At 41.2% G+C, this 25,471-nt stretch overlaps 1 protein-coding gene across 1 annotated transcript in view; it reads left to right on the top strand.

Moving 5' to 3' along the window:
• Window positions 1–10,693: 10,693 nt before the first annotated feature.
• The window catches only part of ZDHHC17 (zinc finger DHHC-type palmitoyltransferase 17), a 92,014-nt gene continuing 77,236 nt past the window's right edge, over window positions 10,694–25,471 (top strand). The window contains exon 1 of the mRNA XM_014841693.3: window positions 10,694–10,920. Coding sequence (XP_014697179.2) covers window positions 10,828–10,920 — 93 coding nt within the window. The 5' untranslated portion in view covers window positions 10,694–10,827. The remainder of the gene's footprint in view (window positions 10,921–25,471) is intronic.

The following is a 25,471-nucleotide window of genomic DNA, read 5'->3' as shown; positions in this document are numbered from 1 at the left end:
ATTCAGGACATGTTACATGTTTCACGATGGCAGGAGCAATAGAGTCATGCGCGGGAGGAGGCCGGAGAGGTGAGCGGGAGTCAGACACTTTTGTGTGCCCTGCTAGTTGGAACTTCTCTTTGTAAAAAATGAGGAACAATTGCGTTCCTCCTTATGCCCACCCTTCCGTGTAGCCCGAGGCAGTGTGGGAACCATCAGACTCCAGCACTGAGACAGCTGCCGTGCCTCTGCACATGAAGGAAGAATCCGCTCTGAGCGCTCACAGAAACTTCTAGAGAAATGTGTGGTAACATAAAAGAGACATGGCGGGCTTCCTGTCCAAACCCACTTCTTCCGCTCCTTCCTTGCCCAGAGAAGCCCGGTTTTGCTTGTGCTAAACTGACTGAGTAGTCTGTGCGCAGGGGAGGCGCCGGCCTCGGGGGAGAGTCGGAGGTGGGCCAGCTTTTCCTGCAAAGGCTGGGAGAGTAAGTATGTCACGCTTTGTGAGCCAGATGGTCTCTGATCCAGCTGCTCCACTCTGCTGCTGTAGTCTGAAGGGCAGTAGTTAAGAATATCTAAACTTTATTTCTGGACATTGAACTTTGAATTTCACATCATTTTTCTATGTCACAAAATATTATTTTTCTTTTGATTTTTTGGCAACCATTTAAGAATGTAAAACCTATAGCTCACAGGCTGTACAAAAACAGGCAATGGGCCAGATTTGCCCATAAGCCATTGTTTGTGAACCCCTTGTATAAGCTAATCGGGGTGGTCTCATTTCTTTTGCCAAAGATTGACCTTTGCATGGCCAGGTAGTTAAATCCCGACCAACGTGACCTGAGGGGTGGTACTCTGCAAGCTTTCCTTAATTTAAAAAAGAAACACAATAGAAGGAACAGTCCTTTTATTGCTTATAGATACTGCTATGCGTGCTAGGGCTACTGCAGCCACATTGAGACCATGAGGTTTCTCACTATTTTACTGAGAATAGCAGAGTAGAAGGAAAGAATCTGACCGATTCTTTGTAATATTACTGAGCTGTTGAATTAACTTAGAAAATATTTGAATTTTCATAAAATTACTGAAGTGTTGAATCAAGTTGACTCTAGACTTCTTGTTGTAAGAAATAATAAAGGTCTTTATCATATAAGCTACTTTTAGTCAAGTTTTCTGGTACTTAAAGCCAAAAACATTCTAACTGATATACAAGGACCTGGGAGAATACTACATAAGCCATTAAATAGAATAAAATAGGGCTATAAATGCTGCAATGGAAAGATATTCAAGACAAATTCTTCAGTGAAAAAAAGCAAAGTTTGGGACAGTTTGCACAGTTAGGATGTCATCGTTTAAGGATATGTGTGTAAATACCTTAAACTTTGGGGAAATTGTGATTAACCATGATTAACTCTGGGAAGTGTTATTGGGATGAGTGGGAAGGAAAAAGACTTAAAACCTAATTTTAGTTGTAGGTCTTACCCTATTATTTAAATTTTTAAAAAGATGTGCAATGAATACTTTTAAAATTGAAAAGCTGATTAAAAAACAACAAAAAAAGAGGAAAATTGGTAATTCCTAGATAAGCAGGTATTTTGAATAGAATTCTGCAGGGGTCTGGGGATGCAGCAACTCAGTGCTGATGTGTAAGATGGAGTAAGGCCCTAGGTTCAGATAAATGATCTCACTTCTATTCTATTCTCTTATGTGGGATCTTTAGGTCTGGCACCTTCTCTCTGAGTGAAGCTTGGAAGCGTATAAACTAGAAGAGAGGAGCAGGGAACATTGGGTACCACAACCACAACAGTTCAGCTTCTCTCACCTTCCTGAGAAACAGACTATCTGATGGACTGCCTTTGGGTGTTAGGACCGTGTCTCGTCTCCTTTACGTGCATTAATGATTTGCAAGTGGGGAAAAGGGTACTTCGTGATAGAAGTCCTTCCTTAGATTTCACTAGTAAGACTTTACCTGTCTAGGAATGATTTAGTTAAGGAAGATAAAAGGGAATATTAAGACAATTGAGAGGCAAATAAAATCAAAGAAGACCCACAGCGTGAGAGATTTAGAACAGAAATCAGGAAGAAATTTCTGTTCAGAAAAACTATTACAGACAAAACAGAACAGAGGTTAATTAAGGACATGTGGGCTTTTCATTATGAGAGTTTAAAAGGAAATTGTCATCTGGTGGGATGGTATTATTATAATTAGAGTCATACAGATGAGGAGACTTTAGAGAGCACTTGTTCCCAGCCCTTTCATTTTCCAGGTGACAAAACGGAGGCTGAGAAATTAAAATTACAAAGATGATACAATTAATTAGCTGTGAAGCCAGAACCAGTATTCAGTTTCTTATAATAGTCTTTCTTCTATACCACATTTACGGAGAATTATTTTATCTGAAGGCACTAGGATAAGCTAGATGACTTCTCAAAGTCCTCGATAGGTTAAAAACATTAGTTAAGAACTAGAGCTATGACTTGTCACACAGGGACTTTTCACCTGGGGTCCATGGATTATGCTCGGGGATTCCTGAACCCTCTGATATTTATGCAAAATTTTGTGTGTGTATGCTTGGAAATCTGTAGTTCTTAGGGCTTTCTCATGATGGAATAATCTAACAGCGAGTATCCCAAAAGGCGAATTTGAGAGTAATCTCAGAGAATGAAATGAGGAGAAATCATGCAGTGAATGAAGTGACCAGTTATAGAAAGAACCCACCCTCAGCAATGAGGGCTGGAGGGGTTAGGGGCCTCTGGGTCAGTGATGCGGGAATGTTCTCTGGAGCTTCTGATTCTATCAACAAGTCACAGGCTTAGTGGGGGTAGAGGAAAATGCTCATGTGTTAGGGATTTTTGAAATGTCCAGGTGGCCAACTAAACTGCACCACAGGCTTTCTCCTCCTTGATACTTGTTCAAAAAAAAGGTCTAGAAAATTCACCAATTCAGCAATCCAAAAATGAAAAAGGGCATACCTTAAGTTAAGAAAAGAAAAATGAAAAGACTGGCAAGCACACAGAGAAACATTCTGAAACAGAGCAGAAAAGAATGAACAGGCTTACTTCTTAATTTGTCATTTCAAATACCTACCCATCTCAAGCTATACAGACAAATATACTAAATTCTGAGATTCACACTAATACCCCCAAATTTGTAGAGAAACAAACAAATGCATCTCCTTATATTTTTCCTTTTCTCACTGTACATTCCTAGAAACAGCTGCAAGAAAGGCAGGTGCTGTGGGGAAGGTGACCAATGGGGCTGACTCTTCCCGTGAAAGGGAAGGCCGCAGGGCTGCTCCCCGAGATGGGGGACTGGCTGAGGGCTGACAGTATTTCCTATGGGACCGAGATCTAACTCTCGGCTGGAACAAAGTCTCAGCAAAGATAGCATGACCCAGGCTTTCTGACGCAGGCTGTGCCTTTGCTCAGGGGAGCTTGTCTCCCTCCCATCTTTTCCTTGAGGTACAGAAAAGTAAACAGAAGGTGAAATACTCTGTCCTCAAACAGAAACTAAGAGTGGAAACCAAACTGGAGTCAGGTATGGAGGAAAGTAAAAATGTCATCCACACTGCATCACAACAAATGGAATGCCTGTCAGAGCTACCCCAGCCTGAGCAAGAGGAAAAGAAAGGGCACAGCAACCACACAAGCATGTTGCAGCCAGAGAACGTATGTAACCTTCCTCAGGCCACGGAATTAAGATGATGGAATTGGGGTTCAAACCCAGGTGGTCTGACCAGCCTGGGAAATCTGGATAGAAGAATGTTTCAATTTACTAAACTGTTTCCTAAGTAAGATAAAGCAGTTGAGCCAATCATAGTTAGATTTCCAACTTTCAGTTTGATTCTTAGGTGTAAATAAGCCGCTGAGAGAAAAGCCCCTGGTTCCTGGTCCAACAGCTTAGGGGACACAAACCAATCAGGATATAGCTCTCTCTAAGGATGGACTGGGGCCTGGGAGAAGAGGTCAGAGACAGCAGTGCTGGGGAACATTATGGAAGGGGCCTGGTCACAGTCTTGGCCTGCAACAGTTACCATACATCCATACTGTCCTAATGAAGCTCTGATATAAAACATCCTCCTGAGCAGGCCCTTGGCAGGCGTCCAGCAGAGTGAGTGAAGGCGCTGTTAGCTCCACTGCTGCCCTTCCCAGCCCTAAGTCGAGCATGCCCCAAACACAAGAGTATCATTCCCTAGAACCAGGGTGACAGGCGAGCGGATAGCCTTCATGTGTCACAACAGCCAAATCAAAGCCCTCTTCTGTTTTTTGAAGACAAAGTGTAAAGAACACCCGATTTGTTCCCATTGTGAGTGTGGGTCAGTGAAGATGTGCGAATTCAGTCCTTCAGTCCAGCAGTCATTCTGAAAACATAAATGACACCAAGTATATAGCACGCACAGGGGGCAAGCAGAGGATGGGCTGAGATGTGGAAAAGGTGTGGGAGATCATTGAAAATGTGCGTTGATTTTTCCATATTTCCCCCTAATTCATAGAGGGAATTAAGCTTCTCTCAACTACTTTCATTGCCTAGTGGTAGCAACGTAAAAGATGTATTTTCAATAAGAATTAACTCCTCGTAAAACTGTAATTAATTTTAAGTACTATGTAGATAGTCAAAAACAGTTTTCTGCGACTGTCGAATTGTCATAGAACAGCTAATAAATAGTGTATTGGATCAAACAGGTAATTTTATGGCAACAAAAGTGTCTATTTCTATTCAGTCATGATACATAATCAACTAGCATACAACAACCTAATGGCTTATTAGCTGTTGTCTACATATTTGATTTCAGAAGTTGTTGGTACATCATTAGTCGTTTGCAAACTACCTACTGTGTAGATGTCTACAGACACCCTGGTACAATCCCATGTAGCCATCATGTTAACTCACTGTAAACGGCTCACTCCCCTGTAAAAAGGCGATATTAACAGTATTTACCTCTTAGACTTCATATGGGAATTAAATGAAATAATCCGCAGGAAGCGTTTAGAACAGTGACTGGCACATAGAATATGTACCAGTTAGGGCCCCTCCAGGAAACAGAATTCCCTCCACGTGACCCACAGGAAGAAGTGTTAGTGAAAGTACAACTTACAGCGCTGTGGATAGGGTTAAGGGGATGAGCAAGGGCTGAGAGGCACCCAGAGACCAGCAATACCCCTCAGGCTGAGGGGACATGGGGAGGAGAGCCAGCTGACAGCAGGAGCTGTGGAAGAGGGACCACCAGGTAGGCACTGTCGTCTAAGAGGGATGAGGCTGCTGACAGTCTTTGTCAAAGTAGAGGAGAAACAGGAAGAAATACTCTGACCTACTTCTTTGGCCAGTGCCTCCTATCAGCCAAACTCAAACAGCAGCCAATTTGGCCAGGTAGCCCAGGAGATGCAGTTCTTGGTGATCAATTTGCTAGAGCATAAGGCAGAAAACAGCGAAGAATGGATTTGAGAGATGGGGAAGAAGGGGAAATGCAGATTAACCAGCATACTTTCATTCGTTTTCTATTTTAAACTAAAACATACTGTCTGAATCCTAACAAAGTTGGTTTAACTTTATCTTTTTCCCCATAGGGGAAATAAATTATGTGGAATGTTGTTCATGCTTTCCTTTTTTCTTATCTTCTTCATTCGTTATTCATTCATTTAACAAATAATTATAGAATAACTACAATGAGGATGCAGTATGCTAAGTATTATGTATAGGATTGGTATTCTTGTCCTCATGGAGACTATCATTTACAAACCGCTCATATAAATTAATCTCATGTAAATAATGTAATAATATAGTAAAAAGTCCCTAGTATGAATGTCCATTTATGTAAAAGGAAGTAATACTTCTAAAAATGTGGCTTTTACATTTTAAACGTTCCTAGATTTGAGCAGCCGTTTTTGGATCATATACCCACTTGAAAATCTGAGGAAAGCTGTAGACTCTCTCCCCAGAAAAACGGGCATCCACATATGAGAAGGGCTTCCTCCGATCGCTGTCGTAGTTGAGAGGAGGGTCTCAAGCTTCTTTAGTTGAGCCTTCCTCGGATCCTCTCCCACGTCTCCACTTGCAGGTGTTCATGGGGTCTCTTTGGGCAGAGGTGCCCTACAACACTGCAGAGGGTCGAAAGGCAAAGAATCCAACTTAGTGGCACTGCCGGGCATAACTTGGGTTCTTCCCAAACAGTAATAAAATGATGGCGTCCTGGTGCTTAACAAGAGAAGCAGGCTTCCACATCCAGCATGAGAGGAGGCCTTGGGTGTTGCAAGGGCTCTGACCCACGAGGCTCCTGAGCACTTTACACGTCCTCCTAGAGGAATCTTCTCCTCTTCTCTGAGTCCAATCACTCCACATCTCCTGGCAGCAGGACTTTCTTAGGCAAGTTTAGATCCAGCAATCCATACCCTTGCCATTTGGACAATCCTCTCTGCCTGCCGCCTTCAATATATACATTGTCATTTCAAATCTTCATTATTTCTCAACACAAAGTTCCATTCTCTTCTTTTCTTTTACTAGAGACGTTGATGGCCCCTGCAGGCTGACCCCAAGTTATCAGTGCTGATCTACTCTCTTTAGGGATGTAATCAGCTCAGTCTTCAAACAGTTCCTGGAAAGAAAGAATCTGCATACCACACCTCTCCCTCCCCCGCCAAAAATAACAACAAAATCAGTTGTACATTCCTTTAAAGGGAGAAAGCTTAGGGAAAAAAATAAACAGTTCTATTAAATCAAGTTGAATGTTTTGGTTCTGCCATATTCTCGTAGACATACAACTTTGTAAATGATTTCAGGGGTCCAGGCTTTACACTCAGTATTACCTATCGCTGCAGAACAAATTATCTCACAATTCAGCAGCTCAGAAAATTAAACACTTAGAGTTCACACAGTTTTAGTGAATCAGGAATCCAGGTGCAATTTAGGTGAGTGGCTCTGGCTCAGGGTCTCTCATGAGCTTGTGGTCAAGATGTCAGCTGGGGTTGCAATCATCTGAAGGTTTGACTGGGGCTGTGGGATCTGCTTTTAAGGTGGCTCATTCTCATGCCTGGCAAGCCAGTGCTGGCTGTTGGCAGGAGCCTTCAGTTCCTTGCCATGTGACCTCTCCATAGGGCTGCATGAGTGTCTTCATGATATGGCAGCTGGCTTCCCCCAGGGCTGGTAATCCAAGAGAGAACATGGCAAAGCCACAACACCTTCTATGACCTGGCCTCAAAAGTCACACATATTTTTCTGCAATATCTCATTGATTATACAGGTCAGTGTGGGAGGGCAATACACAAAGGTGTCAGGACCTGGTGATAAGAATGTTTAGGGGCCCTCTTAGAAGCTGGTATCACACATGCCAAATTCTACATATATCCTTTAATTCTCTAGTTTTTTTTTTTTTTTTGAGGAAGATTAGCCATGAACTAACTACTGCCAATCTTCCTCTTTTTGCTGAGGAAGACTGGCCCTGAGCTAACATCCATGCCCACCTTCCTCTACTTTATATGTGGGATGCCTACCACAGCATGGCTTGCCAAGCGGTGCCATGTCCCGACCCAGGATCCGAACCAGGGAACCCCAGGCCGCTGAGAAACGGAACATGCGAACTTAACTGCTGCACCACGGGGCCGGCCCCCTCTAGTTTTATTTTATCCATATCAATGATTCAGACAGAATATGAATGCAAAAATATTGTCATCATTTCACTTAAAATCAGATTATAGACTATTGCTATATGCGCTTGCTTTCTTTTGTTGAAATAGCAGACCCTTTGCCCCATTCCAGTTCTAAGTAGTCAGTATTTTATTTGGTTTTTAAAGTCTACAATTCTAATGAGACATAGACATTTATGAAATGGCTTATAGGAAAACTGTACAATTAACAGATTTAATTAGATTTCAAAGGACTATGATTACTGAACAGCATTTGGCTAGGTCAAATAATCTGAATGGTATCTCAAAGATGATCTCTGACTATGTTATGGTTACTAATTCTAACATTTACACAGAACAAATGCTTAATAAATAATTATTAAATGAACCAAATAATAATTCACTGAGGATCACTGCAACAGAAAAAATGTGGGGTAGAGGCAAGAGCAGCAGACGAGGAAAAGTGAGGAGGCCTCTAGACATGGTTCTGTTCCTACCTAGTTTTGTGACTTTAAGCGGCTTTCTTAAATTCCCCGACCATCATCTCCCCATTTGTGAAATGTTGGAGTTGGACTAGAACTGGATGATCTCTAATGCTGTCTTTAGCTCCAGCAGTCTAGCTTTAGACTAGCTTCAGTAGTCTCTGAAGTTACGTATGAAGCCACATCCATACAATAATTCCCCATTGCTTTCAATCCGTCTGCTTCTAAATCCATTTCACAATTCTTCTCTAACTAGGCCCATTTTGTCTTTGTATTTTATTCTCTTTCAGCAACTATTCTTCATTCCTCCCTAATCTAAGCGATTCTTTCGCCATTCTATCCATTGACATGCCGGCTTTCTCAGCTGTCCTTTACAGTACCCTGAATATATTGTTTCAAATCTGGGTGTAGATAAGAACTCTATAGTTACCAACACAGACTCTGACTGTATCTCTAGGGTTCATTTTAGTCCACAGTGAACACAGCCCAAAGCTCAGTTTCAACATATTTTCCCGAGAATGGCTGCTCTTATTCCTGGTTTCTTTCTTTCTTCATTTAATAATGATTTAATTACTATCTTACAGTAGTGAACAAGGCAGACATGGACTCTAGTTGAATTGTTCAACTTCTTTTCACCTACTTTTAGTATTTTCTCTGTTTAAGTTGCAGAATTCTCAGAAGTCACAAAAAAAACTTATCTATAGCAGCCAGGCAGGTAATGAAAATGAGTGAAGCGCGCCATAGGCCCAATAGAGACCCAGTAAAGAGGCCCAGATCTCGTGTTTTCCAGATAAACTAGAAATCTAGATTTTAAAGTGAAATCTCCTGGTTTATTGAATTTTAGTATGTACTTAAAATATATTTAGAAAACTACCATGTGGGCCAAGTGAAACATTTTTGCTGGCTGAATTTGGCCCTTGATCTTTCCATTTGGGATCTCTGTGAGCCTAGGATCACTGAGAAAGGTTAAACATTCTCCAATTTTTGAAAATGCCTCCTCATACTCCTGCCCCAGTGTTCCTAAAACAAGGGCAGCCATGAAACATCCTTTTATGTTCCCCAGGCCTAGTTTCTTCACTCTTCTACAATTCAATACCTTCTTTACCCCATCTCCTAACTTCTTGACTGTTTCCTTTCTTTATTCCCATCTTTTCTCTATTCCCAGTAAACGCATGACGTTAGAATAAGGAGAGGCAAGATGAAAACTGAACTGCTGAAGTGAAAATTACTTCTTTCCATGTTAGAATGGGACTGAAAGCAGCTTGGAGCTCCAAAGGCAGAACCCTAATTCTGCCTAGTTCTGCACGCTTGGTCAAAGAGTGAAAATTCTTGGTTTTAAAGAATTTAAAAGCAAAAGAATAAAATCCAGCTCAGGCTGAAATGAGAAAAAACAGCAGTGCTGGGAGGACGGACACAAAGCCGGCTGCAAAGTTAACAGAGAATCGTGTTTTTCCTGCTGCCAAGCGGCAGCTGGAAAATGCCAGATCACCTCTCTTGGCTTTCTCACCAAGGAGGCTCAGGCCCACTTTGTTATTTTCATTTATTACCGGGCGTAGCCAGCTCCTAAACGGTCCTCTCCTCAGACAGCATCCAATCCCTGGTTAACCTCCGCTTTTCCTAATCCTGCCTCAGAAACAGCGTCCAGTCCAGAGCGGATCCCCGCACTCCTAGACCCTCCTGACTTGTTTGGTGGGAGCCTAAACCTTACGAAACAGCTTCATGCTCCCTTTTCCGGAGGGATGCTCGCTTCCCCGGGAGTGCCCCTCCTTCCCACTTCCACAGCCGCCTGACGTCCGCGCATCGCAGGCTTCCTCCCGGTGTCCTTGGCTGATCTGGCTTTAACACGAGGCAGGTTAGTATCAGGATCTCCAATGGATCGGGTTCCATCATCTCCGCTCAATCTTCCTCTGAGCGGTTTAGATTTACAGCTTTTAATAGCTAAAAACAAAGACCAATGCTTTCTATAGTTGTCCCATCAGCACATTTCCAGGAAGCAATTCTCCCCCCGCTCACGCAGCCCTAATAGCCGTTTTAAAAAGCCGTTAGTCGTTTTATTTGCTTGGCATTTCAGCGAATTCAGTTTAAATGACTTCAGGTCTGAAATCCCGGGTTCCGTTAGAATGTAGCAGACGGGGCGTGCAGGCTTTGAGCGCGTTCACTTTTCCGGGGCAGCTGTGAACTCCAGACCGACGAGGACGTGCTGGGAGCAGTGCAAGAGGCTTCTCCAGGCGGCGCCCCCGGAGGCCTCCAGCGCGGACGGCCCCTCCGAGCGTGCAGGCCGCGCCGCGTGTCGGTCCACAGGAGCGACGCCGTCTACCTCCGAGCCCGAGAGCCCCAGCCTCGGCTCCCGAGCCGGAGGCGGGTCCCGGGGTCCCGGGCGGGGCCTCTCGCCGCCGCGGCCCGCGCTCTCCGCTGCGCGCTCAGGCGCTCTGCACTCGCGTGCACGCCTCCGCCGGCGGCCAGCGGCCAGCGGCGCACAGCTGCCCGGCCGGGCCCGCCCCGCGCGGCGCCCACGCCCACGCCCACAGCCTGCCGCCGGCTGCCCGCGCCGTGCCGCAGAGCGCGGCCCCGCTCCGGCCGCCCCGCTCGCGCGCACGCGCGCAGGGCCCGCGCCCTCGGAGCGGGGAGGGGGCCGAGGGGGCGTCACGCCGCGAGGGGAAGGAGGCGGCGGCCGCGTCGCCTCCGGCGGGGCTCGCGCTCGCCCTCCGCCTCGCCCGCGCCCCGCGAGGGTGAAACGCTTTCTCCCGGCATGCAGCGGGAGGAGGGATTTAACACCAAGATGGCGGACGGCCCGGACGAGTACGAGCCCGAGGCGGGCTGCGTGCCCCTTCTCCATCCTGAGGTGAGGCGCGGTGCCGAGCGCTTTCCTCGCCCTGCGGCCCCTCGACCTCCCTCCCCCGGACTCGCGGAGGGCCGTGGCCTCCGCGTGTGGGGCAGTGGAGCGGGCCGAAGTTGGGGAGGGCGGGGAGGCAAATCCAGGCCCGGCGAGCGGATAACGGGGAGGAGATAGCGGGGCGGGCCCGGCCCGGGCCCAGCCGAGCCGGGAGGCGGAGGTGCGGTGGGCTGCTCGCGGGGCTCCGGCGGCGGGGCCTGGCGCTGGGGTGGGCCCGCCGCTTGAGCCCCGGGTCCTGCCCCGAGCCTCTCGGGCGAGGAGGAGGCGCGTGTGGTTTTGATTTCATCTCTTTCCTCCGCCCGGGTGAATGACGGTCTGTTCCTCCCGTTTAGCTCCCTGTGGGGGAGTGTAGGGTACGAGCACAGTTTCTTGGACAAAGTGATGTGCTTCCAGGTTATGCCCTAGGCAGCACCTCGGGGCACCTTGTGTCGGATGTCCTTATTTGAGCGTTTGTCCTTAACCGATTGAAAAGACAGGTCAGAACTTTTGGGACCAGACCGACTCACACATTAGCTTGTCAGAGTACCGTTTTTGTCTTTTTTGGAGCCTGGGGAGGACAGTGCAACACGTTTCGCATCACAACATGAGTATATTCCCATCTCAGTAAACAGTGCCCCGCTCCACGCTCAGTCACACTCTGTACTTGTTTACCTTAGTTTATAGCTGAGCTGGTGCTGGAAGCAGTTCTTGATGCATTCCGGCTTTTAAGGATCCACAGAGATGTGCGGATGGGGCAGCGGCGGAGCTTCCTGAAGAACTCCGGTAGTTTTTGCGACGTTAAGGGATGAAGAATCTTTGTGTTGTAGTAGGATGAGCAAACATGGAAGTCTCTCCCCGGTTACTCTGCATTAGGATGGTTCTCTTTATTTCTGGATTTTGGCTTGTAGCATGCTTATATTATTTTGTAAAACGTGAATAAAGACAAACACTTAACCAGTATTATATATTAATACTCAGCCATCCTCTCATTCATCACTTTGACTTATCAAAAACAGATGAGAGTGTTCCTTAGGAATATGCCCGGGCCATATTTTTCTCAATAGAAAAAGCTCCCCTGGATTTGTGACAAACAGAACTGTACAGTATGATTGAACATTTTTTTCCCCTCACGTTTATAGGGTTTATTTTGTTTTGTTTTTTTTGCCAAAGTGAGATCATGCTATATTGATCTGTGAGCCTTTCTGTTCATATGTTAAGTAAGTAAGTATTGAACACCTGACTTGGGCAAGGTGCTATCTTAGGAGCTGAACCAGAGCGATGAGCAATACTGACAGGCCTCCTGCCCTCCAGGAATGTGTGTTCCAGGCAGCACCTGCTTGAACATTTTTTTTTACCAAAGCGGTAACATTTTCAGGACTGGCGTTGGAGACATCTCTCTTTTAGAGCACACTTAGGCCCTAAAAATATGTCAAGAGACAAAGTAGTTTGCAGATGATACATTGAAACGTTGCTAAGGAATGTTTCTATTCATCTGTTACTGTGAAAGTGTTTCAGATACTTAAATGTTGCTTCTATGTGTTTTAACATAGTGTTCTCTTTTTGTAAAGCTTTACTTTGCGAAGTAGTTTATTGTTTGATACTTTAAGAATAATTTTCTCTGGTAACAAATCCAGAGCTTGCTTGGTATAACGGAATGGCCTGTAGGCTTGAAGTTCAGAGACCAGTCTCTAGGTTACCATATGATAGAATATGACTAGAAAATCGGCTTCCTCATCATTGAAAGTGCAAGTTGAAATAAATGATATCTTCCATTCCTTTTTACCTAACAAACACAAGATCTGATGAGTTTCGATGCTTGGAGTCTTATGCTCGTGACTCTGAGGGCTAAGGACTTTCTGCATAGTTCCTCTGGTGAGGGCTGCGTTCTCACCTGGTGCAGACATGGTAGAGTACTGCTGCTTCCTTGCAGTGTGTTCTTGGATAAACTGCTTCTCTGAGTTCCAGCTTCTTCTTTTATAATAATGGGATGAAATAATACTAATAGGTTATTGTGAGGGATTAAATGAGATAATATATTCTTTTTGTTGTTCTTAAGCAGTATTTTCAGTCTCCCTTGGAAAGAAACCCATACTCTGCCTTGGTGAACAAATAAAATAATAGTACTTTAAACCCCTTTTTGGAGAGAACATAGACTTTTGGTCAGACAGACTTGAGTTTGCATTCTGGATGTGTAGTCCTTAGCTAAGTGACCTGAGACGAGTACTTAAGCCTCAGTTTGTTCATTAGAAAATGGGGATGTTGCCAGTTCACTTGACTGTAAGGGGTTAGGCAAGACTCTGTGTTGAGGTTCAAGAACTGGCATATTGCTGCTGCTCAGTTACTGTTGTTTCTTTTTCCTTTACCAGAACAAGGAGGGAGGTGTTACACATTTATTTTGGTTTTGGTGTATGGTTTAGAAACTTGTGGGGTTTTTAATTTAGTGGAATAGGATCTTGCAGAAGAAAGTTTTATTTTACTTCTTTCTTCAAATTTAATATTGTGTCACAAAAATAGTGTCTCATTAAATATTTGTTGAATAAATGAATTATTTGTAGGATAAAGAAATTAGTCATTCCTTAAATCTCCTCTTAGTATGCAAACTGCTCTCTGCTAAAATCTTTCTTAGGGGGATTATGTAATTACGTGAGCAATGAACCCATCTTTTTAGAGGTATTTGCTATGAGAGAACCTTATTTTTTAATTAAGTAATTCATTCATGTAGTCAGTCATTTAAACGTTTGTTGATCTTGTTTGGGTCAGACACTGTGCTGGACTCTTGAGACTTCGGATTTTTGTGGTAAATTCAGTGAGAGGCAGTATGGGGTACTGGTTAGGAGCCAGGCTCTGGTGACAAACTGAGAAGCTAGGTTCTACTGCTTAATATCATCATGGTCACGTTACACTTTTGTGTTCGTAAAATGGATGAACCGATTATCAGGGGATTAGGGTGCCAATCCTGCCTCTGTGACTTGAGGCTGGTGGACATTTAACTACTCTTAGTTTCTTTGCCTTTAGAATAAAATTAGGACCAGACTAGATAATCTCTTAAGATTTCTTCAAACTCTAATGTTCTGATTGTGTGTTGTGATTTTTCAAGATCCGTAGGCTTGAGCATCTGTCTACCAGAAGTATAGCACTGTGCTAGGTTATATGGGTGAAAATAAAATACATAGGATGGCTTCTGCTCTCTAGAAGTTAATGATCTAGTTGGGAAGATATATACACTTGAAACACGTAGAATCCAAATAAGTGCTGAATTGGTAGTGTAGCCTATAAGCAGTGTCAGATTCCTGTCATCTACAGTGCTTAGAAGAAAGACTTCAGCAGAACGATAGAGACCATGTGTTTGTCTACAGGTCCATCTGACTTGCTGTCAGCAGTCTTCCGTTTCACCCACTAGTACATCCTCAGTAAGCCGTCTCAGCTCTTTCCAGAATGAGGCCACCGTACTCCCTTCTGCTGGAGTGTCATTATAGGGGCTCTCTGTTTCAGCAAGATCTGACTCAGAGCTTTGGACTGGATTGCCTAGATTATCTAGGCCTTTCATCTCTTGCTTCCTTTTTGTCTCAGTTTCAAAACTTGTATTACTGCCTTTTCTCTCGTTTCTCATTTTCTTTTTAATGGTAACATTTTTTTCCGCATTAATTTTGTCCGTATTCATGTCTAATTTTTTTGTTTAGAATATTAAACTGAAGTATTACTGCATCTCCTGTCTTCACAGATTTTATTAAATATTTTTTGAAGCTTTTCTTTAGTGAAAGTGATTTTGCCTTTTCCATTACTATTTTTTTGACGTATTTTGTAGTTAGAGATATGTATGTGTACACATGTGTAAGTTAACTCATTTGCTTTCAGAACTCAGAAAATTACTTTGAAAATTGTTTTTCTTCTTCTGATAGTTACTGGTACACCCTACCTTCAAAGCATGTTTTTCTGGCAGTCTTTGGCATCTGATGCCTTTTTTTAATTCAGCAAAAATGCTATAGGTCATATAATTGTAATTTACATTTAAAAATACTATACCTCGAGCACAGTAACCACTAAGTCAATATACATAAAATTAAAATGAAACTAGTTAGTAACCGCGTGGATGAGAGCAAAGCCAAAGTTGAAAATTACTGACCTGTAGAACCAAAAATTATATTTTGTTGTGAGAAATGCCATTTAACTGTTTTGATTTCTTTGTTTTATTTTGCTGTTTTTATATAATTTGAGAGAATTATTCCAAAAGTGTTTATTAAGGGTGGACTGCGTGTGGGTGGATACAAGAGGGATATAGGTTAAAAGTGTGAGCGCTGGTGTTTGGCTGCTTGAGTTCAAATCCTAGTTTTGCCACTTATTAGCTGTGTGGCCCTGGGCAAGTTATTGAACTGTGTCCCAGTTTTCCAGACTAAAATGGGATTATAATAGCAGCTACCTCGTGAGGTTGTTGTGCAGGTTGAATGAGGTAATACATATAAAGTTCTCTGTCTGGCACTTAGTGACACAATACATGTCAGCTATTAATGTTGTGGTAAGAAGTTAGTAATGTCTTAAGCAGTGGTGGTATACGTAAGTTAGATGGGGAGGCATTGACTAAGGAAGATCATTAAAATTGGTGGCGATTGAAGAGAAGACAGGCAGAGGACTCTTTATTGTGAGGCTTTTTTGCACTATTTAGTTTCCTTAAAGATGTGTGCTTTGATATGAGGAGTGTTTATTGAGCATCTAAGTATGATCTTGATGCTTTGCTAGGCCGCAAAGTAATGAGGAATACAAAATAAGGCATTGCAAAATAACAAAAGATTAGCAGTAGGCCTCCAGATCCCTCAAGATAAGTGAAGGTGAGTGTGTGTGCGTGTTTTCTTAAAAATTAAAAACGCACTGCAGACCTCCTCTCCTCTACAGAGTATCCTGTGGGCGTGGTAGGGTAGTTGAGTGAGTCAGCTAAGGTGTCTTGACGTAGTATGCTCTTAACAGAACCCCCAAACACTACATAATCCAAAAAGGTGTTACTTCAGTATCAGGGTTATGTGAAATTCTACTTCTAAGCATCATCTAATTCTAGTATTATGATTAGATTTTATGACAGATGGGTAATTCAAGAATAAACTACCAGATATTTTAAACTTTGGAGTTTGAAAAATTGATTCAAGGCAATATCATATTATAAAATATGCAAGTGAAATTCTCTCTCAAGGTAATAATTATCCAGTTGTAGGATAATATCTTCTATTAAAATCTCATTAAAATCGAGCTACAGGTGGCTAATTTGAAAGTACAGTGAAACTTCAGCCTTCTGTAAAGGAGATACTGTGAATAACTTGATTTCCTGAGTTATAGAGGGTTAAACAGAATATTTTTGGTTTTTCTTTCAACTGTTGTTGAAAATTTGCAAAATGACTTACTCTGTTTCCTAAGGTTAATACATACTAAATATGATAGTCTTTCTTTGATAAATCAGAATATTATAGTGTCTTAGGCTCATCTTTCTGATCATCGGTGGTTAGTGTTGAAGAGACGGAGATGATAGCGCTAAAGGTACCTGAAGGTTTTTTTGTATATATGTCAGATAGCTTGTGTTTTTTATCAGTTGTTTTATACTACGAAAAATCAAGTGAAAAATGCTAACTACTGATTCTGATGTTACTATACTATACCCTTGTTCAGTTTTTAAAAATAACTTTCTGATTATGAACATTTAATTTAAATTTATGAACATTTAATGAGAGATGACCAAAACTGGTAACCAAAACTATTCTCATTCTCATGAAAAATAAAAGATAAGTAAATAAACCCTTCTATGAGCTGAAGACAGGAGTTGCTTGTTGTGTTAGTTAGAATCCTTGGGTTGCAAATATCACCAACTCTTTTAAAACTTACTTGGGCAAAAAAAGGGAATTTGCTGGCTCACATAACCCACACTCAGGAGGGCAGGGGTGCAGTTGGACTCAAAGATAACTGGAACCCGAGCTGAGAATGTTTTCTCTCTCTCCTCTTCTCTGCCTTTTGGCTTCATTTTCTCTTAACGTAGAACAGTATCTTTCTTCTGTGTAGTGGGGACCTGGATGCCAGCATTTTTTGCCATACATCTCAAATCTCAGCCATCTAGAGGGACTGCCTGTCTTCCGTTATTCCACATTGGAAAGGGGCATCAGGTTATCCTGATTTAGGTTATATGCCCCCTCCTGTGACCGTGGGATAGGGCCTGTAATTGGCCAGAATCTCTTGGAATTGGGGGAGGAACAAGTCCTTAAAAAAGGAATGCTAGCAGGCAAAACTGTTTCTGTCCCCTGTACTCTTAATATAAAGAACTGCTTATTTGCTTTGTTCCCAGTCTTCTCCGCACTTTAAGAGATGTTCTTGGGAATGTAAATTGGTGCAGCCACTATGGAAAACAGTATGGAGATTCCTCAGAAAATTAAAAATAGAACTACCATGTGTTCCAGCTTTTCCACTTCTGGATATTTATCCAAGGAACATGAAAACACTAATTTGAAAAGATATATGCACCCCTATGTTCGTTGCTTCGTTATTCACAATAGCTAAGACTTGGAAGCAACTTAAGTGCCCATCAATGGATGAATGGATAAAAAAGATGTGTTAGATCTCTCTCTCTCTCTCTCTCTCCCCCTCTCCCCCCCCCCCCACAGTGGAATACTACTCAGCCATTAAAAAAGATGAAATCTTGCCATTTGTGACAACATGGATGAACCTCACAGGTGTTAAGCTAAGTGAAATAAGTCAGATGGAGAAAGCCAGAAAGCCGAATACCATATGATTTCAATTCATTTGTGGAAGATAAAAAAATGACAACAAACACACAGATACAGAAAATAGATTGGTGGTTCCTAGAGGGTGGGAGAAGGGTGAATGGGGTAAAGAGGAGGGCACATTTTTGCAGTGATGGATGGCCACTAGACTTTTGGTAGTGAACACGATGTAGTCTCTACAGAAGTTGAAATATTTTGTACACCTGAAATTTATATGATGTTATAAACCAATGTTACCACAATAAAAACATAAATTAAAAAAAGAGATGCTGTAATTACATTTAACTCATTCTTAACACTAAGAGTTCTAGTTGAGCTACTGAATAGCATTCTATCTGAATATCTAGACCAGGGGTTAGGAAACTTCTTCTGTAAAGACCAGATAGTAAATATTTTCAAGTTTGTGGCCCATATAGTCTCTGTAGCAGCTGCTCAGCTCCGTTGGTGGTTGTATGAAAGCAACATGGAAATGATTGCCTGTGCTGTGTTCCAGTAAAACTTTTTATATAAAATCAGGTGGTGGGCCAGATTTGACCTGTGGGCTATGTTCACCAGCCCCTGATCTAGACAATGCGTAGAAACTCCAAGAAATTTATGGTTAAATATATGATATTTCCGTGCACTGAATACAGTTAATTGCTGGTGTGCAGTAACTTCATCAGAACTGGATTTGTGTGGGAGATGGGTTGGGTGAAGTCAGAATGTGTGTGTGCGTGTGTGTGTATTAGAATCTTATAGAGAACTTTGTTAGAATACTCATGCTTCCATACACACCTCTCAAAGTTTCTAATTTAGTATGTGGGTTTGTGGTATGTAGATTTTGAAAAAGCTCTGAGGTGATTCTGATAAGCACTCCCGTACTTTATCCCCCACTCTCTGATACGCCCTTGATGTGTGGGAAAAGTTTTATTAAGGAGGAGGAGGGAAACTAATTTGACATTTAATATGTAAGGCATTGTACTGTGTGCTTTTCATGTTCTCTCTTCAATCTGTTAGATAATAATAGTAATTGTTAACACTTAGCAAATTATAACTTTGAGCTAGCCTCTATCCTAAACAGTTTTTTTTTGCTATTATTATTATTATTATTATTATTTTATTAATGTTATGATAGATTACAACCTTGTGAGATTTCAGTTGTACATTTTTGTTAGTCATGTTGTGGGTACACCACTTCCCCCTCCGTACCCTCCCCCCACCCCCCCTTTTCCCTGGTAACCACCGATCAGATCTCCTTCTCAATATACTAATTTCCACCTATGAGTGGAGTCATATAGAGTTCGTCTTTCTCTGACTGACTTATTTCACTTAACATAATGCCCTCGAGGTCCATCCACGTTGTTGTGAATGGGCCAATTTCGTCTTTTTTTATGGCTGAGTAGTATTCCATTGTGTATATATACCACATCTTCTTTATCCAATCATCAGTTTCTGGGCATGTAGGCTGGTTCCACGTCTTGGCTATTGTAAATAATGCATATATATTCATTTAATTCTCACGCCTTTTTCACAAATGAGGAAATTGAGGCATAGAGGGGGTAAGTAACTTGCTGGAAAGTGGTGGAACTGAATCTGAATCCAGGTTCAAACTGCTTGAATCCAGTTGCTCCTTTTTTCTAGCAGCACAGTGTGATAGTGATGATATAGTTACAGTTGATTGAACATTATTTGCCAGGCACTGGCGAGCTGTTACTGCAAATGTCCTCATTTACTTTTTAATGAAAATTTTTATTTTTTTAATGGACTTTATTTTTTAGAGTAGTTTTAGGTTTACAGAAAAATTGAGCAGAAATTACAGAGGATTCCCATATACCTGTTCCCCTCCCCCCCATCAACATCCTGCACCAAAGTGGTAAATTTGTTACAGTTAGATGAACCTACATCGACACATTGTTGTCACCCAAGGTCCATAGTTTACATGAGGTTTCACTTTTGGTGTACATTCTCGGGGTTTTGCCAAATGTATAATGACATGTATCCACTAATATAGTATCATACAGAATATTTTCACTGCCCTAAAAATCCTCTGCGCTCCACCTGTTTATCCATGCCATTTATCCCTCCCTCCCTGCCAGCTCCGGCAACCACTGATCTTTTTACTGTCTCCATAGCTTTGTCTTTACCGTAATGTCATGTAGTTAGAGTCACACAGTGTGAAGCCTTTTCAGATTGGTTTCTTTCACTTAGTAATGTGCGTTTAAGGTTTCTCCATGTCTTTTCATGACTTGATAGCTTTTTTTTTTTAGTGCTAAATAATATTCCATTGTCTGAGTATACCACAGTTTGTTTATCCATTCACCCACTGAAGGACATTTTGATTATTTCCATGTTTTGCTCATTTACTGTTGACAGTTGTTCTGCAAGTAGATATTATTGAACTGTTTACAGATTAAGAAATAGACTGTGAGGGGTGAAGTAATTTATCCAAATTCACATCATTGGTAGTTGGCAGAGTTTGTGTTAGAACCTAAACTCTCTGACTCCAAACCCATAATTGTCATACATACTCTGCCATATAAATTAATAGGTCAAAACACAAATTATTGTTTACTAGGTAATAGAAAATCTCTATCAGAGTTACTATCGGCTCTTGTTAATAAAGGTGTTAGCAGAGGACTCAGTTTTGGCAGTTGCTGTAAGACCACTTCTTTGAGCTACCCTTTGACTTGAAATAATAAAACTAAATTCCCTTAAAAACCCTCACTTTCAAATTTTCTTTTATTCCATCTATTCTTTTTCTTTCTTTCTCCTGCTTAGTCTGAATTCATAAGGTAAAATCAATCCCTTGCAAGGAAGTGAGAGAAGCCTCGGTGTGGTGGGGGCTGTAGGTGCACGCTCTCACGGTGCGGCGGTGGCGGTGGTTGACGGGAGGGCAGGCGCTGCTGCCTTAACTACAGGCGCCTCAGGCTCAAGCCTTTTTGAAGAGGCCCACTATCTTGTGTATTATTTTTTAATCTCTTCTAAAGATTGGTTGCTAGACCACATTCTCTTAGTTAGTAGAGCTGTTTGGTTTTTTCAGGGAGAATAATGTAGTTCAAATGTCACATCCAGCTGTTAGGAGCTGTCTGATCTTGAGCAAATAACTTAACCTCTTGGTGCTTCAGTTTTCTTATCTGGAAAATGGGGGTAATAATAGCACCTACCTCTTAGGTTTCTTATGAGGTTAAATGCGTTAATATGCCATATTTTGTAGGTTTTAACGTGTGTATATTTTATATTTTAATCTCTCTGAAGTTGGAGTTTGTCTCACGGTGAGTGGGGCCTAGTGGTGGTAGTGATTAGTTGTTCCTGCTGGCGCGTGTGCAGTCTTTGTGATGATTCCTGATCGCGTGATTGTATACTTGCAGCCCCCGTTTCGGTCACCTGTCCGTTTCAGGAACATTTGAGGAAAGAATGAGAATCTTGGTTGCTTTCTGAAAACTGTTGATAGCTCTGGTAAGATCAAGAAAATGCCAGCATCAGACTTGAAGAATGGGTGTCAGCGACTTGAGACAAAATCCGTGAGATAATAGTGACATCTTCTTTTAGGAAATGCTCTGTGTGTTCTTGGTGGCCCATAAAACAATACTGTAATGAAAAACAGTATATGGATATTGACAGCTCTAGGTTGAGAAGTGATTCAGAAGAGTCTGATCTTGAACATGTTTTAGCAGTACCATAACCAATTTGTCTTATCTATCTCCTTTTAATATATCCCAAGAGTAGTATATGACAAAAGTCTGTCACAATAAGTCTGTAAGAGATCTTTCAATTAGTATAAATAAAAATCCTAGGTAAGAAGAAAGCACTGTGTTGTATGTAGCTCAGTTGGCAGTGTTTCTTTGTAGTGGTACATAAAGGAGTGGTGCATCTTAGAGTCAGCAGTATCTTTGATTCTGTGGATTTGTCTCTAGTTTGGAACAGTACTTAGCACACAATTAGAGTTAGCTTTTATTTGTTTTATAATCTTTCTTTCTGCAATTTAAGATTATGGGAGAGCATGTACACCATTGTTAAACCCGTATCTACCTTGGAGATTTTATCTCCCTTCACTGTAATTAAAAATCTCGATTTATAATTCTGTAACTATAATCATGAATAAACTGCAGGCATTATTTTCTAAGGAAATCTTGCTTTCTAATTGAACACTCAATATAAATATCTAGGATCTTCCAGCTGTTTATGTAAGAAGTTAATTAATTTGCTTTCATAAGTTCTCATTATTTAAACTTGTTTTTTCCTTATTTGTCTGCTTTTTTTCCTGTGGATAACTGAAAGCAACCAAGTCCAAAAAAGGGCCACATTTGGGGGGAAAAAAAACATTTGACAAACTAGAATCTAGCACTATATCGTAGCAGACCAAATAAAAATTTAAACTTTCTGAGCTGTCATCCTAACATCTGATTTATTCTATGTTGTTGAATAATATATGAATTTTCAAGGTATCAGAAATTTAAACCCCAGCGTGGGTTTTTTGGCTTTAAAAAAAAGTGACACATGATTATTGTCAAAAATTTAAATAGTACAGAAGGGTCTATAGTAGAAAGTAAAAGCATATATAAATGTATATTTTATATACATACTACATTTATTTCTTTGTTTTTGTATGTAATGGTATCATACAAAATGTTATGAAATTTGTGTTTTTTCAGAAGAGGGCTCAGAGGAGTCTGACTGAAGTTTGGTTAATAAGAGTGTCTTTGTCTCCATGGGGTGAACTTTACATTTCTCAGAATGCCCCACGTGAGAGAGCCAGCAGTCGATATTTATTGCCACTTATTGAGGGTATTTGATAGCCGAGAGAAAACTACAAACAGTGCCCGCTTGTGTAATCTGCTTTGCCTCTACTTTTCACTTTTCCCCCTTTATTCCCATCCTATGGTAGGCAGAATTATTGCCTCCCCTACCCCCCCAAGATATCAAATCTTAATCCCTGGAACCTGTAAGTGTTACCTTATGAAGGAGAAACAGTCTTTGCAGGGATGATTAAATTAAGGGTCTTGAGATGGGGAGATTGTCTGGATTACCCTAATTGCAATCACATGTATCCTTATAAGAGGAAGGCCGAGGGAGATTAGAACACACAGAGGGGAAGGCTATATATGAAGTAGACCAGAGAGATTTGAAGATGCTGGCCTCGAATATTGGAGTGAGGTTGCCACAAGCCAAGGCATGCCAGGAGCCACTAGGGCTGGAAGAGTCAAAACATGGCTGCTTCCCAGAGCCTCCTGAGGGAGCGTGGCCTGCTGACAACGTGTGGTATTGATACTTGATTTTTGACTTCTGACCTCCAGAACCGTAAGATGGTAAATTTGTGTTGTTTTAAGCCACTAAATTTGTGGTAATCTGTTACAGCAGCAGTAGGAAACTAACACATATACCATCACACAGGGCTGTTTTGCGTAATTTGTTTGCATAGCAATAGGAACACAGACAACAGGACAGTTAACTCTGCCTGAGGGAAGCAGGGAAGGCTGTGGTGACTGTGACTTGTGAATTGAAGGATTTGTAAAAGTTTACTGACTCTGAGGCAGGTGGGGTGTGCCTTCTGAGCAAAAGAGCTCACATGAGCAAAAAGATACTGAGGTTTTTAAAGGACGTGACTTTTTGGAGATTGGTTTACGTAAACATGTAGGATGCTTAGAAGGGAATGCTGGATACTAAAACTGGAAAAAGTAAGCTCGCACCAGGTCATGTGACTTTGTAGGATTGCTGAAATGTTCTCACTTTACCATATATGCATAATTTTAAGGATTTTAAGCAGGAGAGTGATTGGAACAGCAATGTGGACAGACCATTTTTTGAGAGAATATTGTAGAGGCAAAACAGAAAAGGACTGATAGGGATTTGTTTTGAGAAAAGTAGTAGTAAGACGTGGTAACTGATTAATTACACCTGAAATTTTGGGAGACTGAGTGAAGGTTGAGTGAGTTTTTAGCTTGGACATTTTGATAGTTGGAAGTGCCTTTTAGTAAATAGGACAGGAAGGAGGAAGAATATGTTGTGGAGGTGGTGAGAAGGAAAAAATATCATTAGATGATCCTTTAAAATTACATATCTAATCCTGTTACTTCCTTGCTCAAAATTCCTCAATTGATTCTCTATTGCCTGCTGAACTAGATGCCTAAGTGCCTTTGTTTATTCTCAATTGAAGATGGGATTTGTGCATTCCTTCTTTTAGGATGTATAAGTGTTTCTTTGCCACCCACATTTGTATTTGGGTAATTAAATTTAAATAACTTAATTTACATGTGCTTGTGACTCATACAGTTAAATAACAAAGTAACAAAATAACGTACAACACTTAAAAGGTACTGCTTCAGAATTTTCCAGAAATGGGACATTTTGTGTCTGCCCCAGCTCTCTGGGGCCTAGTTGGAAATGTGGCCAGGACTTGAGATTGGGTTGCTGGTAAGAAGAGTTGACTGTGTATGTGAAGGGCAGAAGGGAGAGTAGATGACTTCCGTAAGATTTTTAGTCCAACTAGGAGGTGTATTAAAATGATGTTAGTCAGAATCCTATAGTTGGAGGACAAAATTGAGACTTAATCTCAAGTGAAATACGAAGTCAGACATATTCAGTAATGCAAGGGTGTGATAAGTGGGCATTTATATCCACATGCAGTGCTATTCATTCTCTGGAATGTATTTGAATAAGGACAATTTAACAACTTTATATACAATGGAGAAACAATAAAGGCATTGTCTTTTTAAAATGGAAAAAAATACAAGGAAATAAGGATGTATTATTATTATTAATTTTTCCAATCTTGTATTTGATGTGGTTGCCAATGCCATTTGCCATGGAAATGAAAGACCACACTTAATTGCAGGAGATTTGATTATATTCTTAGACTATTCAAAAAGATTGTTAAAAATCAGAGTTTATATTTTTAACAATGTGCTCAGATACAAACAAATCTGAACATTGGTAGTACTGCCATATACTAGTTATAACCAGCTCTAAAATACAATGGAAATGGTTTACATAGATCCCCTAATGCATACCACTTACCAAATAACTCTGAGTTGTATTAGTCAGGATAAACTAGGTTTTGCTGCAGTAGCAACCCTGAAATCTTAGTGGCTTACATGTTAGTGGTTTAGTACACATGCATTGTGGGTTGAATAATGGCTGCTTTAGGACCCACACTGATTATCCGCTCTCTGGAACATTGCCATTTTCCGTAGCAGAAGGAAAGAGAAAGTGAAGAATTGCATACTGGCTCTTAAAACCTGTTCTCTGAGAGCAACATTTCTCTTTCATTCATATTCTCTTGGTTAAAAAAAAAAAATTACTTGGACTCAACTTTCAAGGGGCTAAGGGCATACAATCCAACCATATGCTTGGGAAGAGAACTGGAAATGTTTGGTGGGTAGCACTAATGATTATAGTAATTTTAAATATAAAAGTCAAGACCAAAAAAGCCCAAGAAAAAGATTAATATATGTGACTATAAAAAGTGTAATCCTGGAAATATATTAAAAGCACAGATAACTCTAAAAATGGAACAGAAGTGTTTAGATCAGTATGAAAAAGATTAATATCTAATCTTCTCTATACAGAAAAATTTGACTCAAACATATTAAACAAATTTTAGGACTCATATAGAATAAAATGGTCAAAGGATAAGAGCAAGCAGTTCTCAAAAGACGAACTAGAATAGGAACATATATTTAAAGTTGAAATTTCAAGTATTATTTAATCTATTTAAGTTAGAGGAGAATTAAAAATAACACCTAGTGCCAGTGAGTTTATGGGGAAATGGTTGGTCATATATTGCTGATGGG

Source organism: Equus asinus, chromosome 4 (assembly GCF_041296235.1).
Source record: "Equus asinus isolate D_3611 breed Donkey chromosome 4, EquAss-T2T_v2, whole genome shotgun sequence".
Lineage (NCBI taxonomy): Eukaryota > Metazoa > Chordata > Mammalia > Perissodactyla > Equidae > Equus > Equus asinus.
Note: the sequence above shows the minus strand (reverse complement) of the source record. Positions and strands in the feature narration are given on the sequence as shown.